Source organism: Carassius auratus, chromosome 27, assembly GCF_003368295.1.
Source record: "Carassius auratus strain Wakin chromosome 27, ASM336829v1, whole genome shotgun sequence".
NCBI lineage: Eukaryota > Metazoa > Chordata > Actinopteri > Cypriniformes > Cyprinidae > Carassius > Carassius auratus.
In genome coordinates this window covers 19,214,235-19,230,459 of record NC_039269.1, presented here as the reverse complement: position 1 = coordinate 19,230,459, position 16,225 = coordinate 19,214,235, and the positions used below count along the sequence as shown (strand labels likewise).

General features: G+C 41.2%; 1 protein-coding gene across 1 annotated transcript in view; it reads left to right on the top strand.

Annotated features, from left to right (window-relative positions):
- Nucleotides 1-16,225, top strand: part of dis3l2 (DIS3 like 3'-5' exoribonuclease 2) — a 55,464-nt gene that overhangs the window by 29,307 nt on the left and 9,932 nt on the right. The window contains exons 8-11 of the mRNA XM_026206403.1: nucleotides 13,164-13,243; nucleotides 13,501-13,684; nucleotides 14,545-14,631; nucleotides 14,813-14,960. Coding sequence (XP_026062188.1) covers nucleotides 13,164-13,243; nucleotides 13,501-13,684; nucleotides 14,545-14,631; nucleotides 14,813-14,960 — 499 coding nt within the window. The remainder of the gene's footprint in view (nucleotides 1-13,163; nucleotides 13,244-13,500; nucleotides 13,685-14,544; nucleotides 14,632-14,812; nucleotides 14,961-16,225) is intronic.

The following is a 16,225-nucleotide window of genomic DNA, read 5'->3' as shown; positions in this document are numbered from 1 at the left end:
ACGTGTTAACATACAGTTTTATTGAATATTATTATGTGGAATAGGTTTAATAATAATAAAGGAATAATCTAATAATAGCACTTGATTATTATTGTACAATAAACCTGGCATTGTGACTAACTCTGGAGTAATTTTGTCCTCGGTTGTAAATTGTTTTGGATAAAAGATTCTTAGGCATAACCTGTATAATAATATATAATAATGATAAAAATAAAAATAAAGTTATTTTTATAATTTTAATTTGTAGGCTAAATAAATGAGTACAAGAAAATAATTCATGGATTGCTTTATTTTTAAATAAACTTTGACAGTTTTGTAAATGCTTGTGTACAATTCTTTCTTAATATGCATGAAGACTTAGACGCTCAGGTCCTCCGCACCGAAGTGATGACGCTGTTAAGGAAGGGAGCCATAGAGATAGTTCCTTCCTCAGAAAGCGGATCGGGGTTCTACAGCCGTTATTTCCTTGTCCCCAAGAAAGATGGCGGTCTCAGACCCATCTTAGACCTCAGACACCTGAACCTTTTCCTCATGAAACGGAAGTTCAAGATGTTGACACTGAAGCAGATCCTCATGCAGATTTCCCCCGAGCACTGGTTCTTCTAGCTGGACCTGAAAGATGCTTACTTTCACATCCAGATAGCCCCCCATCACAGACGATTCTTGAGATTCGCGTTCGAGGGTGTGGCTTACCAATATACAGTCCTTCCCTTTGGGCTGTCTCTAGCTCCCCGCACTTTCACGAAGTGCATGAACGAGGCGCTTTCCCCTCTGAGACAGATGGGAATCCGCATTCTGATCTCGACGACTGGCTCATTCTAGCCCAGTCACGAACCGAGCTAGACCACAACAGATCCGTGCTCCTGAGCCACTTACAGTGCCTAGGACTCAGGGTCAATTTCGCCAAGAGCTCACTGCTCCCCAGCCAACGTATTACGTTCCTGGGAGCAGTTTTCTACTCATTCAATATGAGGGCGGTCATATCACCAGAGCGCGCTCTGGTACTTCAGCAGCTCGCGGCCTCTGTCAAGAACAAAGCCTGTTTCCCTCTGAAGTTCTTTCAGAGGATGCTAGGGCTGATGGCCTCCTGCCTCCCCAGTTTTACAGCTCGGCCTCCTACGAATGCGGCCCTTGCAGTCCTGGCTGAAACTCCAGGTTCCACCTCATGCTTGGCGGCACGGCCGCTTTCGCATCAGGGTCAACCAGGCCTGTCTAGCAGCCCTGGAGCCTTGGATGAACCCTGTTTGGTTCAGTCGTGGAGTACCCCTACAGGTGTTTTCCAGAAGGATGGTGCTCTCAACAGATGCGTCCAACCTGGTTTGGGGTGCTCTGTGCGAGGGCAGACCAGCCTTCGGCTCGTGGTCACACGAAGAAAGCCATCTCCATATCAACTGCCTCGAGATGCTGGCAGTGGAACGAGCCCTTCAATCCTTTCAGGCAATCCTGGAAGGGCGCCACATCCTAGTCCAGTCGGACAGCATGCCATTGGTGTCCTACATAAATCACCAAGGCGGCCTTTCGTCCAGCCGCCTCTGCGCACTGGCAAAGCGCCTCTTGGAATGGGCATTACCCAGGTTGCGATCGCTCAAGGCGACACACATACCTGGCAAGACGAATCTGGGAGCAGACATGCTTTCACGGAGCAATGTCCCCTCGGACGAGTGGATGCTCCATCCCCAGACGGTTCTCAAAATCTGGGAGATTTTCGGGAAGGCAGAGGTCGACCTCTTCGCCTCAGAAAGCAACTCTCATTGCCCAACTTATTTTTCAAAGAAAACAGATGCGCTGGCCCACAGCTGGCCCAGCCTCCTTCTTTATGCTTTTCCCCCAATCGCTCTGATCCCTCAGGTCATCAGACGAGTCAGGGAAGATAGGCACAGAGTCCTCCTAGTGGCCCCACTCTGGAGGACCCAAGTTTGGTCCTTGGAGCTTTTCAGGCTTTCCATGAAAGCCCCATGGCCGATCCCCCTGAGGCGGGACCTCCTCTCTCAGGCGAACAGGACAATCTGGCATCCACAGCCAGAACTCTGGGCTCTGCATGTATGGTCCCTCGATGGGAGCCTCTGAGCCTCCCCGGGGACGTGCTACACACCATTTCTCAGGCAAGAGCCCCGTCTACAAGACGCCTCTATGCCCAAAAATGGTCAGTCTTTGTTGACTGGTGCTTAGCACAAAACAAAGACCCTGTTGAGTGTGATGTATCTCCGATACTGTCATTTCTCCAGGAGCGTCTAGAAAAGGGTCTCACCCCTTCCACACTCAAGGTTACGTAGCAGCCATTGCAGCATTTCATGCTCCTATTGCCTATTGCCAATCAGTGGGTCGAAACAGCCTCATTGTGCGTTTCCTGAGAGGTGCTAGGCGGTTGAAGCCCCCACGTCCTCTCACCGTTCCCACTTGGGACCTTCACACGGTCCTTGGAGCACTCAAAGGACCTCCCTTTGAACTGCTGCGGTCAGCTGACCTTCGGCCCCTAACGCTCAAAACTGCTCTGCTACTTGCTCTAGCATCGGTCAAGCGTGTTGGCGATTTGCAGGCCCTCTCGGTGAGCCCTGCATGCCTTGAGTTTGGGCCCAATGACTCTAAGGTCATTTTAAAACCCAGGCATGGCTACGTACCTAAAGTGCTCTCGATGCCATTCAGAGCACAGGTAATTTCCCTCTCAGCTCTGCCTCCGTTGTCAGGTGAGCGAGAGCTGGATTTACTCTGCCCAGTGAGGGCTTTGAGGATTTACATTGAGCAGTCGCAGCCGTTCAGGCAATCTGACCAGCTTTTTGTTTGCCTCTCGCGTTGGATAGTTGAAGCTATCGCTCTGTTACTCCTCTATGGGCCTTGAGTGCCCCATAGGAGTTAGAGGGATGGCCTCTTCATGGGCCTGGTCTAGTGGTGTCTCTATCAAGGACATCTGTGAGGCGGCCGGCTGGTCCTCGCCGTCCACTTTTGTCAGATTCTATAACTTGGATATCCCGACCTTGCATGCTCGGGTTCTTTCGGTTTGATACGACGGCCTCTAGCAGACTCCGTCATCATACCACCTCCAGGGAGCTAGCTCCCTCTTAGCAGTGTAGCGTCAAGGGTTCGATGGCTCCGGCCCTCTCACTTATCCTCTGGACCCCAGGGTGTTCAGGTTAAGTCTTGTCGTTCCCTACCGTGGCACGGCGCGGTTGAATTCGTTCCCCATACGTTCGTAACCGAGTATGTTTTGTTGCATATGCATATTCATCTTTTAATCATATTTGCAAATGTCTTGACTCCACAGCAAAGAAAGCAATTTTGTTTTTTACTGTTCCTGTAGGCATGGAGGGAACTATATACACAAAAAATGCTGGCACGTTTGTTGACCCCAGAGGGTTAATACATTTCATAATTTCTTAAGATTGTCCCACTTTTCTGACACAATACCATGGTACAGTTAGTGTTCCTTCAGTAAATCCATGGTAAATGATGGTGATTTGTAGATTAAAATGCCTTCTGACAGTTTAGTTGTGGACAGTGTTTGTCAGCGCGGTTTCATCTGGCTTAACACTAGTTCAAATCACTGAATCATTTGTGTTCTTTGCTGAATTCAAGCACTTCACACTGGATCTCACAGCACTGTTTCATGGTTGCATGACCAAGATTTGTCAGTGGGTAAAGGCATCTGCTCTAGTAAGATCGCGTTTGAACCATAAGCTGTACACAAATTTACGATCGCGTCAGAGTCAGTCCCCTTAAATTTGATTTAACACATGTGGAATTATATACATATATACAACAAAAAAGTGTGAAACAACTGAAAATGTCATATTCTAGGTTCTTCAAAGTAGCCACCTTTTGCTTTGATTAAAGCTTTGCACACTCTTGGCATTCTCTTGATGAGCTTCAAGAGGTAGTCACCTGAAATGGTTTTCACTTGACAGGTGTGCCCGGTCAGGTTTAATAAGTGTGATTTCCTGCCTTATAAATGGGGTTGGGACTATCAGTTGTGTTGTGCAGAAGTCAGGTGGATACACAGCTGATAGTCCTACTGAATGGACTGTTAGAATTTGTATTATGGCAAGAAAAAAGCAGCTAAGTACAGGAGAACAAGTGGCCATCATTACTTTAAGAAATGAAGGTCAGTCAGTTCGAAAAAATGGGAAAACTTTGAAAGTGTCCCTAAGTGCAGTCACAAAAACCATCAAGAGCTACAAAGAAACTGGCTTACATGCGGACCGCCCCAGGAAAGGAAGACCAAGAGTCACCTCTGCTGTGGAGGATAAGTTCATCCGAGTCACCAGCCTCAGAAATCGCAGGTTAACATCAGCTCAGATGAGAGACCAGGTCAATGGTACACGGAGTTCTAGCAGCAGGGACATCTCTAGAACAACTGTTAAGAAGAGACTGTGTGAATCAGGCCTTCATGGTAGAATATCTGCTAGGAAACCACTGCTAATGAAAGGCAACAAGCAGAAGAGACTTGTTTGGGCTAAAGAACACAAGGAATGGACATTAGACCAGTGGAAATCTGTGCTTTGGTCTGATAAGTCCAAATTTGAGATCTTTGATTCCAACCACCGTGTCTTTGTGCAACGCAGAAAAGGTGAACGGATGGACTCTACATGCCTGGTTCCCACCGTGAAGCATGGAGGAGGAGGTGTGACCCCAATGACCCCAAACACACCTCCAGGCTGTGTAAGGGCTATTTGACCAAGATGGAGAGTGATGTGGTGCTGCGCCAGATGACCTGGCCTCCACAGTCACCGGACCTGAACCCAGTCGAGATGGTTTGGGGTGAGCTGGACCGCAGCTGTACCTGGTCCTGTCAACACTGCACTAGCTCCCTATCGAACATCGTATAGATTTTAAAATATTGCTTATTACTTATAAAGCCCTGAATGGTTTAGCACCTCAGTATTTGAATGAGCTCCTTTTACATTATAATCCTCTACGTCCGCTACTTTCTCAAAACTCCTAGAATATCAAAGATAATACCTAGAATATCAAAATCAACTGCGGGCGGCAGATCCTTTTCCTATTTGGCGCTTAAACTCTGGAGGATTTTTTTAGGCTGCATTAATTAGGTAAACCGGAACCGGGAGCACTTTCCATACCACCCGATGTACTTGCTACATCATTAGAAGAATGGCATCTACGCTAATATTAGTCTGTTTCTCTCTTATTCCAAGGTCACCATAGCCACCAGAATTGCAGCCTGGAATTGAACTACTGGTTTCGTCTGGTCAGAGGAGAACTGGCCCCCGAACTGAGTCTAGTTTCTCCCAAGGTTTTTTCTCCATTCTTTCACCGATGGAGTTTCGGGTCCTTGCCGCTGTTGCCTCGGGCTTGCTTAGTTGGGGTCACTTCATCTACAGCGATATCGTTGACTTGATTGCAAATAAATGCACAGACACTATTTAAACTGAACAGAAATGACATCATTGAATTCAGTGATGAACTGCCTTTAACTGTCATTTTGCATTATTGACATACTGTTTTCCTAATGAATGTTGTTCAGTTGCTTTGACGCAATGTATTTTGTTTAAAGCGCTATATAAATAAAGGTGACTTGACAAACTTCTGACTCCTTGTCTGATGCAACACAGTATCTGGCCCCCTCCAAGGGAGGAGCGTCCCTTAAAACCAGTCGGCACCCCAGAAGCAGCCAGACAACATTGGATGGCTAAACGGGCCCCAACAATGAAACCTCTACCAACACAACTCAGGCAAGCTCAAGTCGGTGCCGCCACAAGACCCAAGCAACACCACAAACATCAGATTTTCAGTGACGTTCGAGCAAAACAGAGGGCTAATAACCACCTGCTGCTCTCCTGCCATCATCACTAGGTCAGTGTGAAATTCTCTGCAAACTACAGAATCTCCATAGCAATTCCCTGCAATCCCTGGAACCCCCTGCACTCTCACCAGTGAGTGTATAACCCGACTGTTCCACATTGTGGGTACTACAGATGGCCTAATGGCTAACAACATCAAAAAACAACCATCTTACCTAGACCAACTCACTTCAGGATGACCGGTGACACAGCCTTGACACCTGCTACATAGGCTCGAGGACCCACACCTTGCTACAGCCTACATCACCACAGTGCACTACCTGACATCATCCACCACGGCACCACAACCACTCTTGGCAGCACCAACAGCCAGAGAGCCACCACTGTCTCCCAGCCGTGAGTGGCAGTTGCGTGTCCGATTGTTCTGTACCTTTGACGTCGCTTGCTGTTGTCAATTGGATGAACAATAACATTCAAAAGGGGGGAATTATGTAGCATTTGGACCAATCAGACACACAACTATTTGTTATATTTAACAAATAATATCTAATGCCACCTCATCTAAGAAAAGGGTCTATCGACCCTTCCCCCGAAATGAAACTATGTCCTTAAAAGCAGAACAGGCCTCTGGTTACCATGGTAACAAAGACAGAAGTCAAGATAAGATTGTTTTACAACTCGAAGGAATGTAGTGTTCTCTCTAAATTCACTTTGAAACAGACAAATGTACCCTTGTACTATACAGTCCATCCTAATTCTATCTCCCTCTAGATATAACCACTTGAGAAATGTAGGAACATGTACCCAATTTCCCCATTTCATTATTTTTCCTCTTAAAGTGTTTCACTTATGTATTGATACAAACTTTTTTTAAATTCTCATTTTATAAAATAAATTAAAAAAAAAAAAAACATCAGAGAGATAGCAAAAACATTAGGTGTGGCCAAATCAACTGGAACATTCTTAAAAAGATAGAATGCACGGGTGAGCTCAGCAACACCAAAAGACCCGGAAGACCATGGAAAACTTTGTGTGCGTGTGTGTGTCAAAGTCAACAATCAAGAGAAGACAAAGGGTTCACCACAAGATGTAAACCATTGGTGAGCCTCAAAAACAGGAAGGCCAGATTAGAGTTTGCCAAACAACATCTGAAAAAGCCTTCACAGTTCTGGAACAACATTCTATAGACAGATTAGACAAAGATCAACTTGTACCAGAGTGATGGGAAGAGAAGAGTCTGGGGGAGCAAAGGAACTGCTCATGATGCAAAGCATACCACCATACCATCAGTGAAGCATGGTGGTGGTAGTGTCATCGCGTGGGCATGTATGGCTGCCAATGGAGCTGGTTATCTTGTATTTATTGATGTGACTGCTGACAAAAGCAGCTGGATGAATTCTGAAGTGTTTCGGGCAATATTATCTGCTCATTTTCAGCCAAATGCTTCAGACGGCACTTCAAAGTGCAAATGGACAAAGGATTTGCAGCCAAGTATTAAAAAGTGAAAGTTTGATATATTATTGGTAATCTGTCCCATTACTTTTGGTCCCTTAAAAAGTCGGAGGCACATTCCTACAACGCTCACCTGATATGGATGTAAATACCCTTAAATTAAAGCTGAAAGTCTGCAGTTAAAGCACATTAGTTTCATTTTAAATCCATTGTTGTGGTGTATAGAGCCAAAAAGATTAGAATTGTGTCGATGTCCCAATATTTATGAACCTGACTGTATCTATGCTTGTAATTTGTGTATTTGTTCTGATTTTTACTGTCTTTTCTCTTCTCTTTAATAGTTTAAACTTTCTTAGTAAGTCTAGCAGTATTTGCTGTGCTTTCAAAGAAGTACTTTTCTCTAAGTAATAAATGAAAAGCAAGATAAATTGAAATATTTTTCTTTTCTTTCTGACCAAAAATTATCAAAAACTGTAATGTGATCTGAACCGTGAGATTTGTTATCCGTTGAACAGCTATAATATACACAATAAATATCAGCCAATATATCGATGTCAGCCTGTTTTTAATCCCCAAAAAACCCATATCAGTCGGGCTCTACCTAAAAACTCTTAAAACATTTTGTTTGTTCGGGGACCAGAAGTATCTGTTGTGTTAAGTGTCAGTGATGCGCGGGTTGATCCAAAATGAGCAGGTGCCTGCGCTTGCCCGCGGTTACGAGTCATCCAAAAATATTTTTAAATGATATTCGGGTCACGGTCAGTCAGGTCATTTTAAATAAAGATGCCTATTAAACCTTTGTGATTAATCAGGCTAGTCAAAATTTTGAAATACATAGGCCTACACTTTATTGGCTGAATAATTGGCGCGATTATAGATCGATCACCTGTCCTGCTTTACGTTGTACTGTACAGCAATTTTACCCTTGTCCAGCCTCAAGCAAATTGAGCATCTGTCCTGCTTTTTCATTCGACTTTGCCTAATAAATACACGGATACATCCATTGGCATACTGTTAACTTATGTCCAATAGTTCAGAGGAGAGCAATAAAAGCATTAGTCGATAGGCTGAGTCGAACATCAATCAAACTGTTGACTGGTGCACAAACGCCTCCTCAACATTATCAACAATCTCAAATTGGAGAGCGGGCAAGCTGTACGGTCAGGTTAAGCAGCCATGGCCAGTGTGACAGCGGAAAAGAGAAGATGCAATTTTAATAGCTAATGGACCGCAACACACTCTTGGTTAAGACCTGTAGATGGCGAAGCAGAGAGAGCGTTTTGCATTTTATGCAAAAGCAGTTTTTCTGTGGGACATGGTGGAGAATACCACTTGAAGCGACATGGTGCATGTGAGTACCACAGAAAAAAAGCACTTAATCAAGAAACATGCAAATCAGTGCAACCGTTTTTCAATAAACCAAATGATGAACAGGCTGACAAAGTTTCGGCAGCAGAAGTGACAAACATTTATCATGCCATACATCACACACATTCATATCACTCTACCGACTGCAGTAACAAGTTAGCCCCAGTAATTTTTCCAGATTCTGAAATGGCTAAGAAAAAAGCTGTAGAAACTTTGGCTGATATTTTGGGTCAGGTATTGTCTTAATCTTTTATTCAGTGGGTTTAAAAATAAATATAGGCAATATATTACAGAAAGCTTGAAATGTCTACTTTTAAACGAAAATATTAAACCAAAATAAATAGGCTACTCTCTGATTATGTAATCCATATGAAATGTGCATTTTTCTCTGGCATTCATGGCGAGTCCGCATCGTCAACTTCATCTTTGCAGTGACCCAGAAAACACCATTTTATTACTAAACAATTAAATGTATCCTTGCTAATTTAGACACATTCATAATCATTACTTTAACCAGTTCTTTGTGGCAAGCTTTATGTGTGCAGTCATAATGCTAATTATCCTGTAGACTATAGCCTATAAAAGTAATTAAATTAATATACATTTACATTTATTCATTTAGCAGACACTTTTATCCAAAGCAACTTACAGATGAGGACAGTAGACACAATCAAAAACAACAAAAAGAGCAATGATATATAAGTGCTATAACAAGTCTCATTTAGGTTAACACAGTACACGTAGCATAGGATTTTAAATAATAGAATAAAAAAAAGAAAACGGATAGAATAAAAAAAGAAGAGAGCAAGCTAGTGTTAGAGATCTTTACACATACACACACATACAATTGCATAATAAATGAAAAGAAAATAGAATACAAAAAGATTAGAAAGATAGTTAGACTTTTTTTAAAGAATAGAATTAGAATAGTGAGTGATAAAGTTAGAGGGTCAAATAAAGATGGAAGAGATGTGTTTTAAGCCGATTCTTGAAGATGGCTAAGGACTCCGATTGAGTTGGGGAGGTCATTCCACCAGGAGGGAACATTTAATTTAAAAGTCCGTAAAAGTGGCTGTGCTTCTTTGGGATGGCACAATCAAGCGATGTTCACTTGCAGAACGCAAGCTTCTAGAGGGCACATAAGTCTGAAGTAACAAATTTAGGTAAATGGGTGCAGAGCCAGCATCAATGCCTTGAATTTTATGCGAGCAGCTATTGGAAGCCAGTGTATATTGATAAACAGAGATGTGACGCGTATTCTTTTTGGCTCATTCAAAATTAATCTTGCTGCCGCGTTCTGAATTAATTGTAAAGGTTTGATAGAATTGGCTGGAAGACCTGCCAAGAGGGCATTGCAATAGTCCAGCCTGGACAGAACAAGAGTTCGAACAAGTTGTGTAGCATGTTCCGAAAGAAAAGTCTTGATCTTATTGATGTTGAATAAAGCAAATCTGCTGCTTGGACAGTTTTAGCAATGTGGTCTGAGAAAGTCAGCTGATCATCAATCATAACTCCAAGGCTTCTAGCTGTTTTTGAAGGAGTTATGGTTGATGTGCCTAACTTGATGGTGAAATTGTGATGAAACTATGAGTTTACTGGAATCACAAGCAGTTCTGTCTTGGCAAGGTTGAGTTGAAGGTGATGGTCCATCATCCAGGAAGAAATGTCTGTTAGACAAGCTGAGATTCGAATAGCAACCGTCGGATCATCGGGATGGAATGAGAGGTAAAGTTGAGTGTTATCAGCATAGCATAGCAGTGGTATGAAAAGCCATGTTTCTGAATGACAGAACCTAATGATGCCATGTAGACAGAGAAGAGAAGTGGTCCAAGAACTGAGCCCTGAGGCACCCCAGTAGTTAGATGTTGTGACTTGGACACCTCACCTCTCCAAGATACTTTGAAGGACCTATCTGATAGGTAAGACTCAAACCATTGAAGTGTGGTTCCTGAGATGCCTTTTGCCAATAAGAGGATCTGGTGGTTAACCGTGTCAAAAGCTGCGGACAGATCAAGCAGGATAAGTACTGAAGATTTGGATTCTGCTCTTGACAGTCTTAGAGCTTGAACAACTGAGTGCAAGGTCGTCTCAGTTGAATGTCCACTTCTGTAGCAAGATTGGTTCCTGCCAATTGGTTGTTTGTGAGAAATGTAGAGACTTGGTTGAACACAGCTCGTTCAAGTGTTTTTGCAATCAAAGGAAGAAGGGAAACTGGTCTGTAGTTCTCTAAAAGAGATGGGTTGAGGTTGGGTTTCTTAAGTAGTGGAGTTATACGTTATATAGTTATGCCTGTCTAAATGAGGGAAAAACACCAGTGTGGAGGGATGTGTTGTTGATGTGAGTGAGTGCAGGTACAACTGCAGGAGAAATGGCTTGAAGGAGATGAGATGGAATAGGATCAAGCGGGCAAGTAGTAGGGTGATTAGAAAGGATGAGTTTTGAGACTTCTGCCTCAGAGAGTGAAGAGAAGGATGTAAATGAGTGTATGTTTGCTGGTGATATGAGCTTGACTGATTGTGGTGTGGAAAATTGTGCACTTATGTGTTTAATTTTATTAATGAAAAACGTTGCAAAGTCGTCAGCTATTAGAGATGAAGCAGGAGGGGGAGGAGGAGGAGAAAGAAGTGAGGAATTTTTTTGAAAAGCATGCGTTAGACGAGTTAGACGAATTGTTAATTTTGTTATGGTAGTATGTCATTTTAGCAGTGGAGACATTAGCTGAGAAAGAAGATAGGAGTGACTGATACACATTAAGGTCAGTAGTATTTTTGTTCGCGTAGAACATCAGATAACCAAGGGGTATAATATAATATAAAGGGGTGAAGCATTTACTACTTAAAAAAAAAATGCAGGTCTGGAAGCAGGTCGGGTTCAAAATTAAATAAAATTAAATTTATGCATTTAGCAGACGCTTTTATCCAAAGCGACTTGCAGTGCATTCAGGCTATCAATTTTTACCTATCATGTGTTCCCGGGGGATCGAACCTCCAACCTTGCACTTGATGGCGCAATGTTCTACCAATTAAGCTACAGGAACACTATTTTACGTTTACATGTGGGTACAATATTTTCTTTTTCTTTTTTTTGCGGTCCGTGTTGCGGGCGGGTTAGTTGAAAACATCGGTGAGGGTTGTTTATACACTGACCCGCGTATCACTGGTAAGTGTGTATGTGTGTGCGTGTTTGTATGCACAGTACGTATGTATGTATGAGTGTATATGTATATATAAAATGTAAAGTCTTCTCCAGCACATCCCAGACATTCTCAGTGGTGCTAAGGTCTGGTGGACAGACCATGTGTGAAAATGTCTCATGCTCTCTGAACCACTGTTTCACAATATGAAATTGGTGAATCCTGGCATTTACATTTGTAATATGCCCTTGCCATCATGAAAGAAAATCCATTGATGGAAAAGCCCAGTCATTAGGTATAATCAGATGGTCATTTTTACTTTTTTATTTTTATTTTATGCCCATCACTGAAACAGGGTAAATATAGGCTCATCGGACCACATGACTTTTATCCATTGATCCAGAGTCCAATCTTAATAATGTGCCCCAGCAAATTGCTTTTTCCCCACTGAGCCTCACTGTTAAGTGATTTTCTTAAAGCTTTGTTTATATTTTAGCCTGGTTCCACATCATGATCTTCTGTTGACTGCATATGCACCTCCTCAAATGGACAGCTGTTGTTTGTAGTACACCTGACCAATTCATACTACAAAATAATCAACTCCGTAAACCTTGAGATTATTATTTGTGACATTTTTTATTATTATTTTTTATCTTTATTAATACTAATTTCTGCTGTTTTAGGCACATTTTGCACAAACTGGGTGTTTAATATAAATGTAATTGGCCACTTTTACAAAAATAGACAATTATGCTTTATGATGCCGCTCAGTGTCCCAAACTGAACTTTTGAATATCATTTGAATTTTTACATTACATGTACATTTAGTCATTTAGCAGATGCTTTTATCCAAAGAATCAAACAAAAGAGCAACGATACAGAAGTGCTATAACAAGTCTCAGTTAGTACATGTGGCAAGTTTGTATTATCATTATTATTATTATTAATGTATAATAAATAAAAAAACCAAATAGAGTTGAATAGAAAAATAATAGAGCAAACTAGTATTAGAGGCCTTTTTTGCTTTTGTTAATTGTATAATAAATAAAAAGAAAACACATATAGTAGAATAGAATACACAAAGAATAGAGAAGCTAATGTTGTTTTAAAGAAAACAAGCAGTTAGTAAATGAATAGTCAAATCTAAAAGACAAGTTTTGTTTTTTGTTTTATTCTCTCAAATAATGGAGTTAGAATAGAGAATGCTAGAGTTAGAGGGTCAAATAAAGATGGAAGAAATGTGTTTTTAGCTGATTCTTGAAGATATTTTAGGATTATAGATTACAATAGTAGAATATTGTCGCAAACATGCAAAGTTTATCAAAGCCAGCAATGAAAATAATGCCTACAGTAATTTGCATGAAGCACTCTGCTCACTCCTCTATTTTGGTGATCTGTTTTAATTACAGTAGCAGTAAACATTACCTAATCAGCTTGTTTTTATTTCCTGGTTACAGCTGAAGCTATCTTTCACCCTTGATAAGGAGTCCAGCATGCCTCAGGGCTGTTATGTCTATCAATATCAGGACAGCAACAGGTAAGAACTTGAACAAAAGCTATTGCTATGACTCTGAATGTGGGTTTTGTCCATAGTCCATAATTTATCTGTTTGTGATTTCTTAATGCTATTGAAGTGGTCAAATCTGGTCCTTGCACAGCATGTGCCCTGAACACCTTCATACTAAGCTTTAAAAAAAAAAAAAGGTTGGAAAGTTTCCAGGATTTTTCAGAATGTTCCGGAAATTTACCAGAAATTGTCCACCCCTTTGTCCACCCTTTTTTTCTATGATATAGACTGGTGGAAGAATTCATGTTGCTGGCAAATATGGCTGCTGCCCATCAGATCTACCGCACATACCCAGAACTGGCCATCCTGCGTAGACACCCGCCACCCCAGAGCAAAATGTTAGATGACCTGCAGGAGTTCTGTGACCAGATGGGGCTTGACATTGACTTCAGTTCATCCAGAGGACTCCATGTGGGTATTTAAAACTTTGTTGTTGTTGGTTACAACTTAAGCAACAAAAGCAAATTAACATCTGACTCAAGTCACCTTTATTTATAGTGCTTTACACAATACAATGTGTTTCAAAGTGGCTTCAATGGATAAACAGGAAAATAGCAATCAATGATTCCTATTACTTTAAATAAACAAATTGAATTATTTTGGTGTAGCGCAGCTCTTATTCAGCTCAAGTCTGTTCATTGTTCAGATATAAGCTGCTCCACAGAATCAAATAATTATTGAGCTCAAGTCATTTTTATGTTAAGTTGATTCAGTTTAATAACAGTGTTGATTTAGCAAATTGCTCAGTTATGAAACTAATCCTGTTCAGCTGTAAAGCAGCTCAATAGATGACATTAGTTTCTTCATCCAACTCAATTCAAGTATTGTTCTCATCTGATACTGACAGTTTTGTGAACCTGACACAATGTGAAAAAACATCCTAAGTCAAGTAATGGTTTTGTCCTTACTTTAAGTGAATGTTTTCTTGTGAATGTGAGTTCACATTGTTTTGTTCCATATAGGAAATGAAACGTGTGAAACAGCAGTGCTTTTCAACTTAGAATGCATTGGCCAAAATGTTAACCAGTAGCCAAATTGCTATTTAGATGTTTTAGGATACTGTAATAAGTTATGTGGCCTTTCTAAAATATTTGTAATAACATACAGAAAGTGTTACTTTTGGGACACATCAAGTTGTTATTAAAGAACAAAAACATTATTTTCAATCTCCAGAACCCTTCTTACTAGGTTTATTGCCTATTATTAGTCATTGTTGCAGGACAGAATATTTGTGTGTGTTTGGGCTCACTAATGTGTGTCTATTTTGACAGATGAGTCTAAATGAAAATCTTCATAATGATGAGTATGCTGCTTCCAGGAGGGAAGTTCTCACTCACATGTGCTCTAGGGCAATGCAGGTAAAGTTTTGTTCCTGTTTATCAACATTTAAAATATTATTTCTGTACTTCTGCTATTTTGCTGTATATTTTCATAAGATGTATAGCAAGAAAATATTACTCTTATTTTTTTTTTTTTGTAGCAGTATACTGAAAATCTTTTGGTCTAATCAGAATTATTTGATGTTGTGGTTTTGTTTAGATGGCGTCATATTTCTGTACTGGAGCTCTGAAAGATGAGAATTCCTTCCGTCATTATGCTCTGAATGTTCCTCTTTACACACACTTCACTTCACCTATACGGCGCTATGTTGATGTCATAGTGCACCGTCTACTGGCTGCCTCCCTTTGTGAGTTAGCCTACTGTTAAGTATGGTTGCATGTAGCTAGTTGTTGACTCTGCCCCAGCACCACTAGGGGTTTTCAATGTCCTGGTGCCTGTTCTCTAGTGAGATCCATACTACACTTCCACTATGCTCTGAATGGAGTCAACACTTTGAACATAGTTTAGCATGTTCAGGATGATGGTAATGAGGATGTAACTTTTGATGACTTAATTTTGTGTTTTCGATTATTATTGTGCTGAATGATGAAATTCCTTAAAGGAACACTCCACTCCTGTTGTACCAATTTTATGGCAGCAAAGTTCTCTGTTTAACTCTATGGGAGTTGCAAAATGTGCATATTTTCAAAAAAGTGGAGTGTTCCTTTGATGGAGGCCTTCAGATTTTGTGCTTGAATGGTCTGGTATTTGGCACGATACATGATTCCTTCTATCTAGAATACTACCCTAGATCCAGCTGAAGAGAAAGCAGCCCTTTAGGATGTCATGGCCTTCATAGTATTCCATGACACATCTAATATATTAGAAATACAGGTGAAACTCAATATATAGAATGTCGTGGAAAAGTTAATTTCAGTAATTCATCTCAAATTGTGAAATTCGTGTATTAAATTCAGTGCACACAAACTGAAGTAGTTTAAGTCTTTGGTTCTTTTAACTGTGATGATTTTGGCTCACATTTAACAAAAACCCACCAATTCAAAATATGGTGACATGCCAATCAGCTAATAAACTCAAAACACCTGCAAAGGTTTCCTGAGCCTTCAAAATGGTCTCTCAGTTTGGTTCACTAGGATACACAATCATGGGGAAGACTGCTTATCTGACAGATGTCCAGAAGACATCATTGACACCCTACACAAGGAAGGGTAAGCCACAAACATTCATTGCCAAAAAAGCTTGCTGTTCACAGAGTGCTGCACCCGTTTACCAAGAAATTTGGAGTACTTCATGATTCCATCTTCTGACCAGCTTTTTGAAGATGCTGAATTCATTTTCCAGCTAGATTTGGCACCTGCCCACACTACCAAAAGCACCAAAAGTTGTTTAAATTACCATGGTGTTGGTGTGCTTGATTGGCCAGCAAGCTCACCAGACCTGAACACCATAGAGAATCTATGGGGTATTTTCAAGAAGAAAATGAGAAACAACAGTCCAAAAAATGCAGATGAGCTAAAGGCCACTGTCAAAGAAACCTGGGCTTCTATACCACCTCAGCAGTGCCACAAACTGATTACCTCCATGACGCACCGAATTGAGGCAGTAATTTAA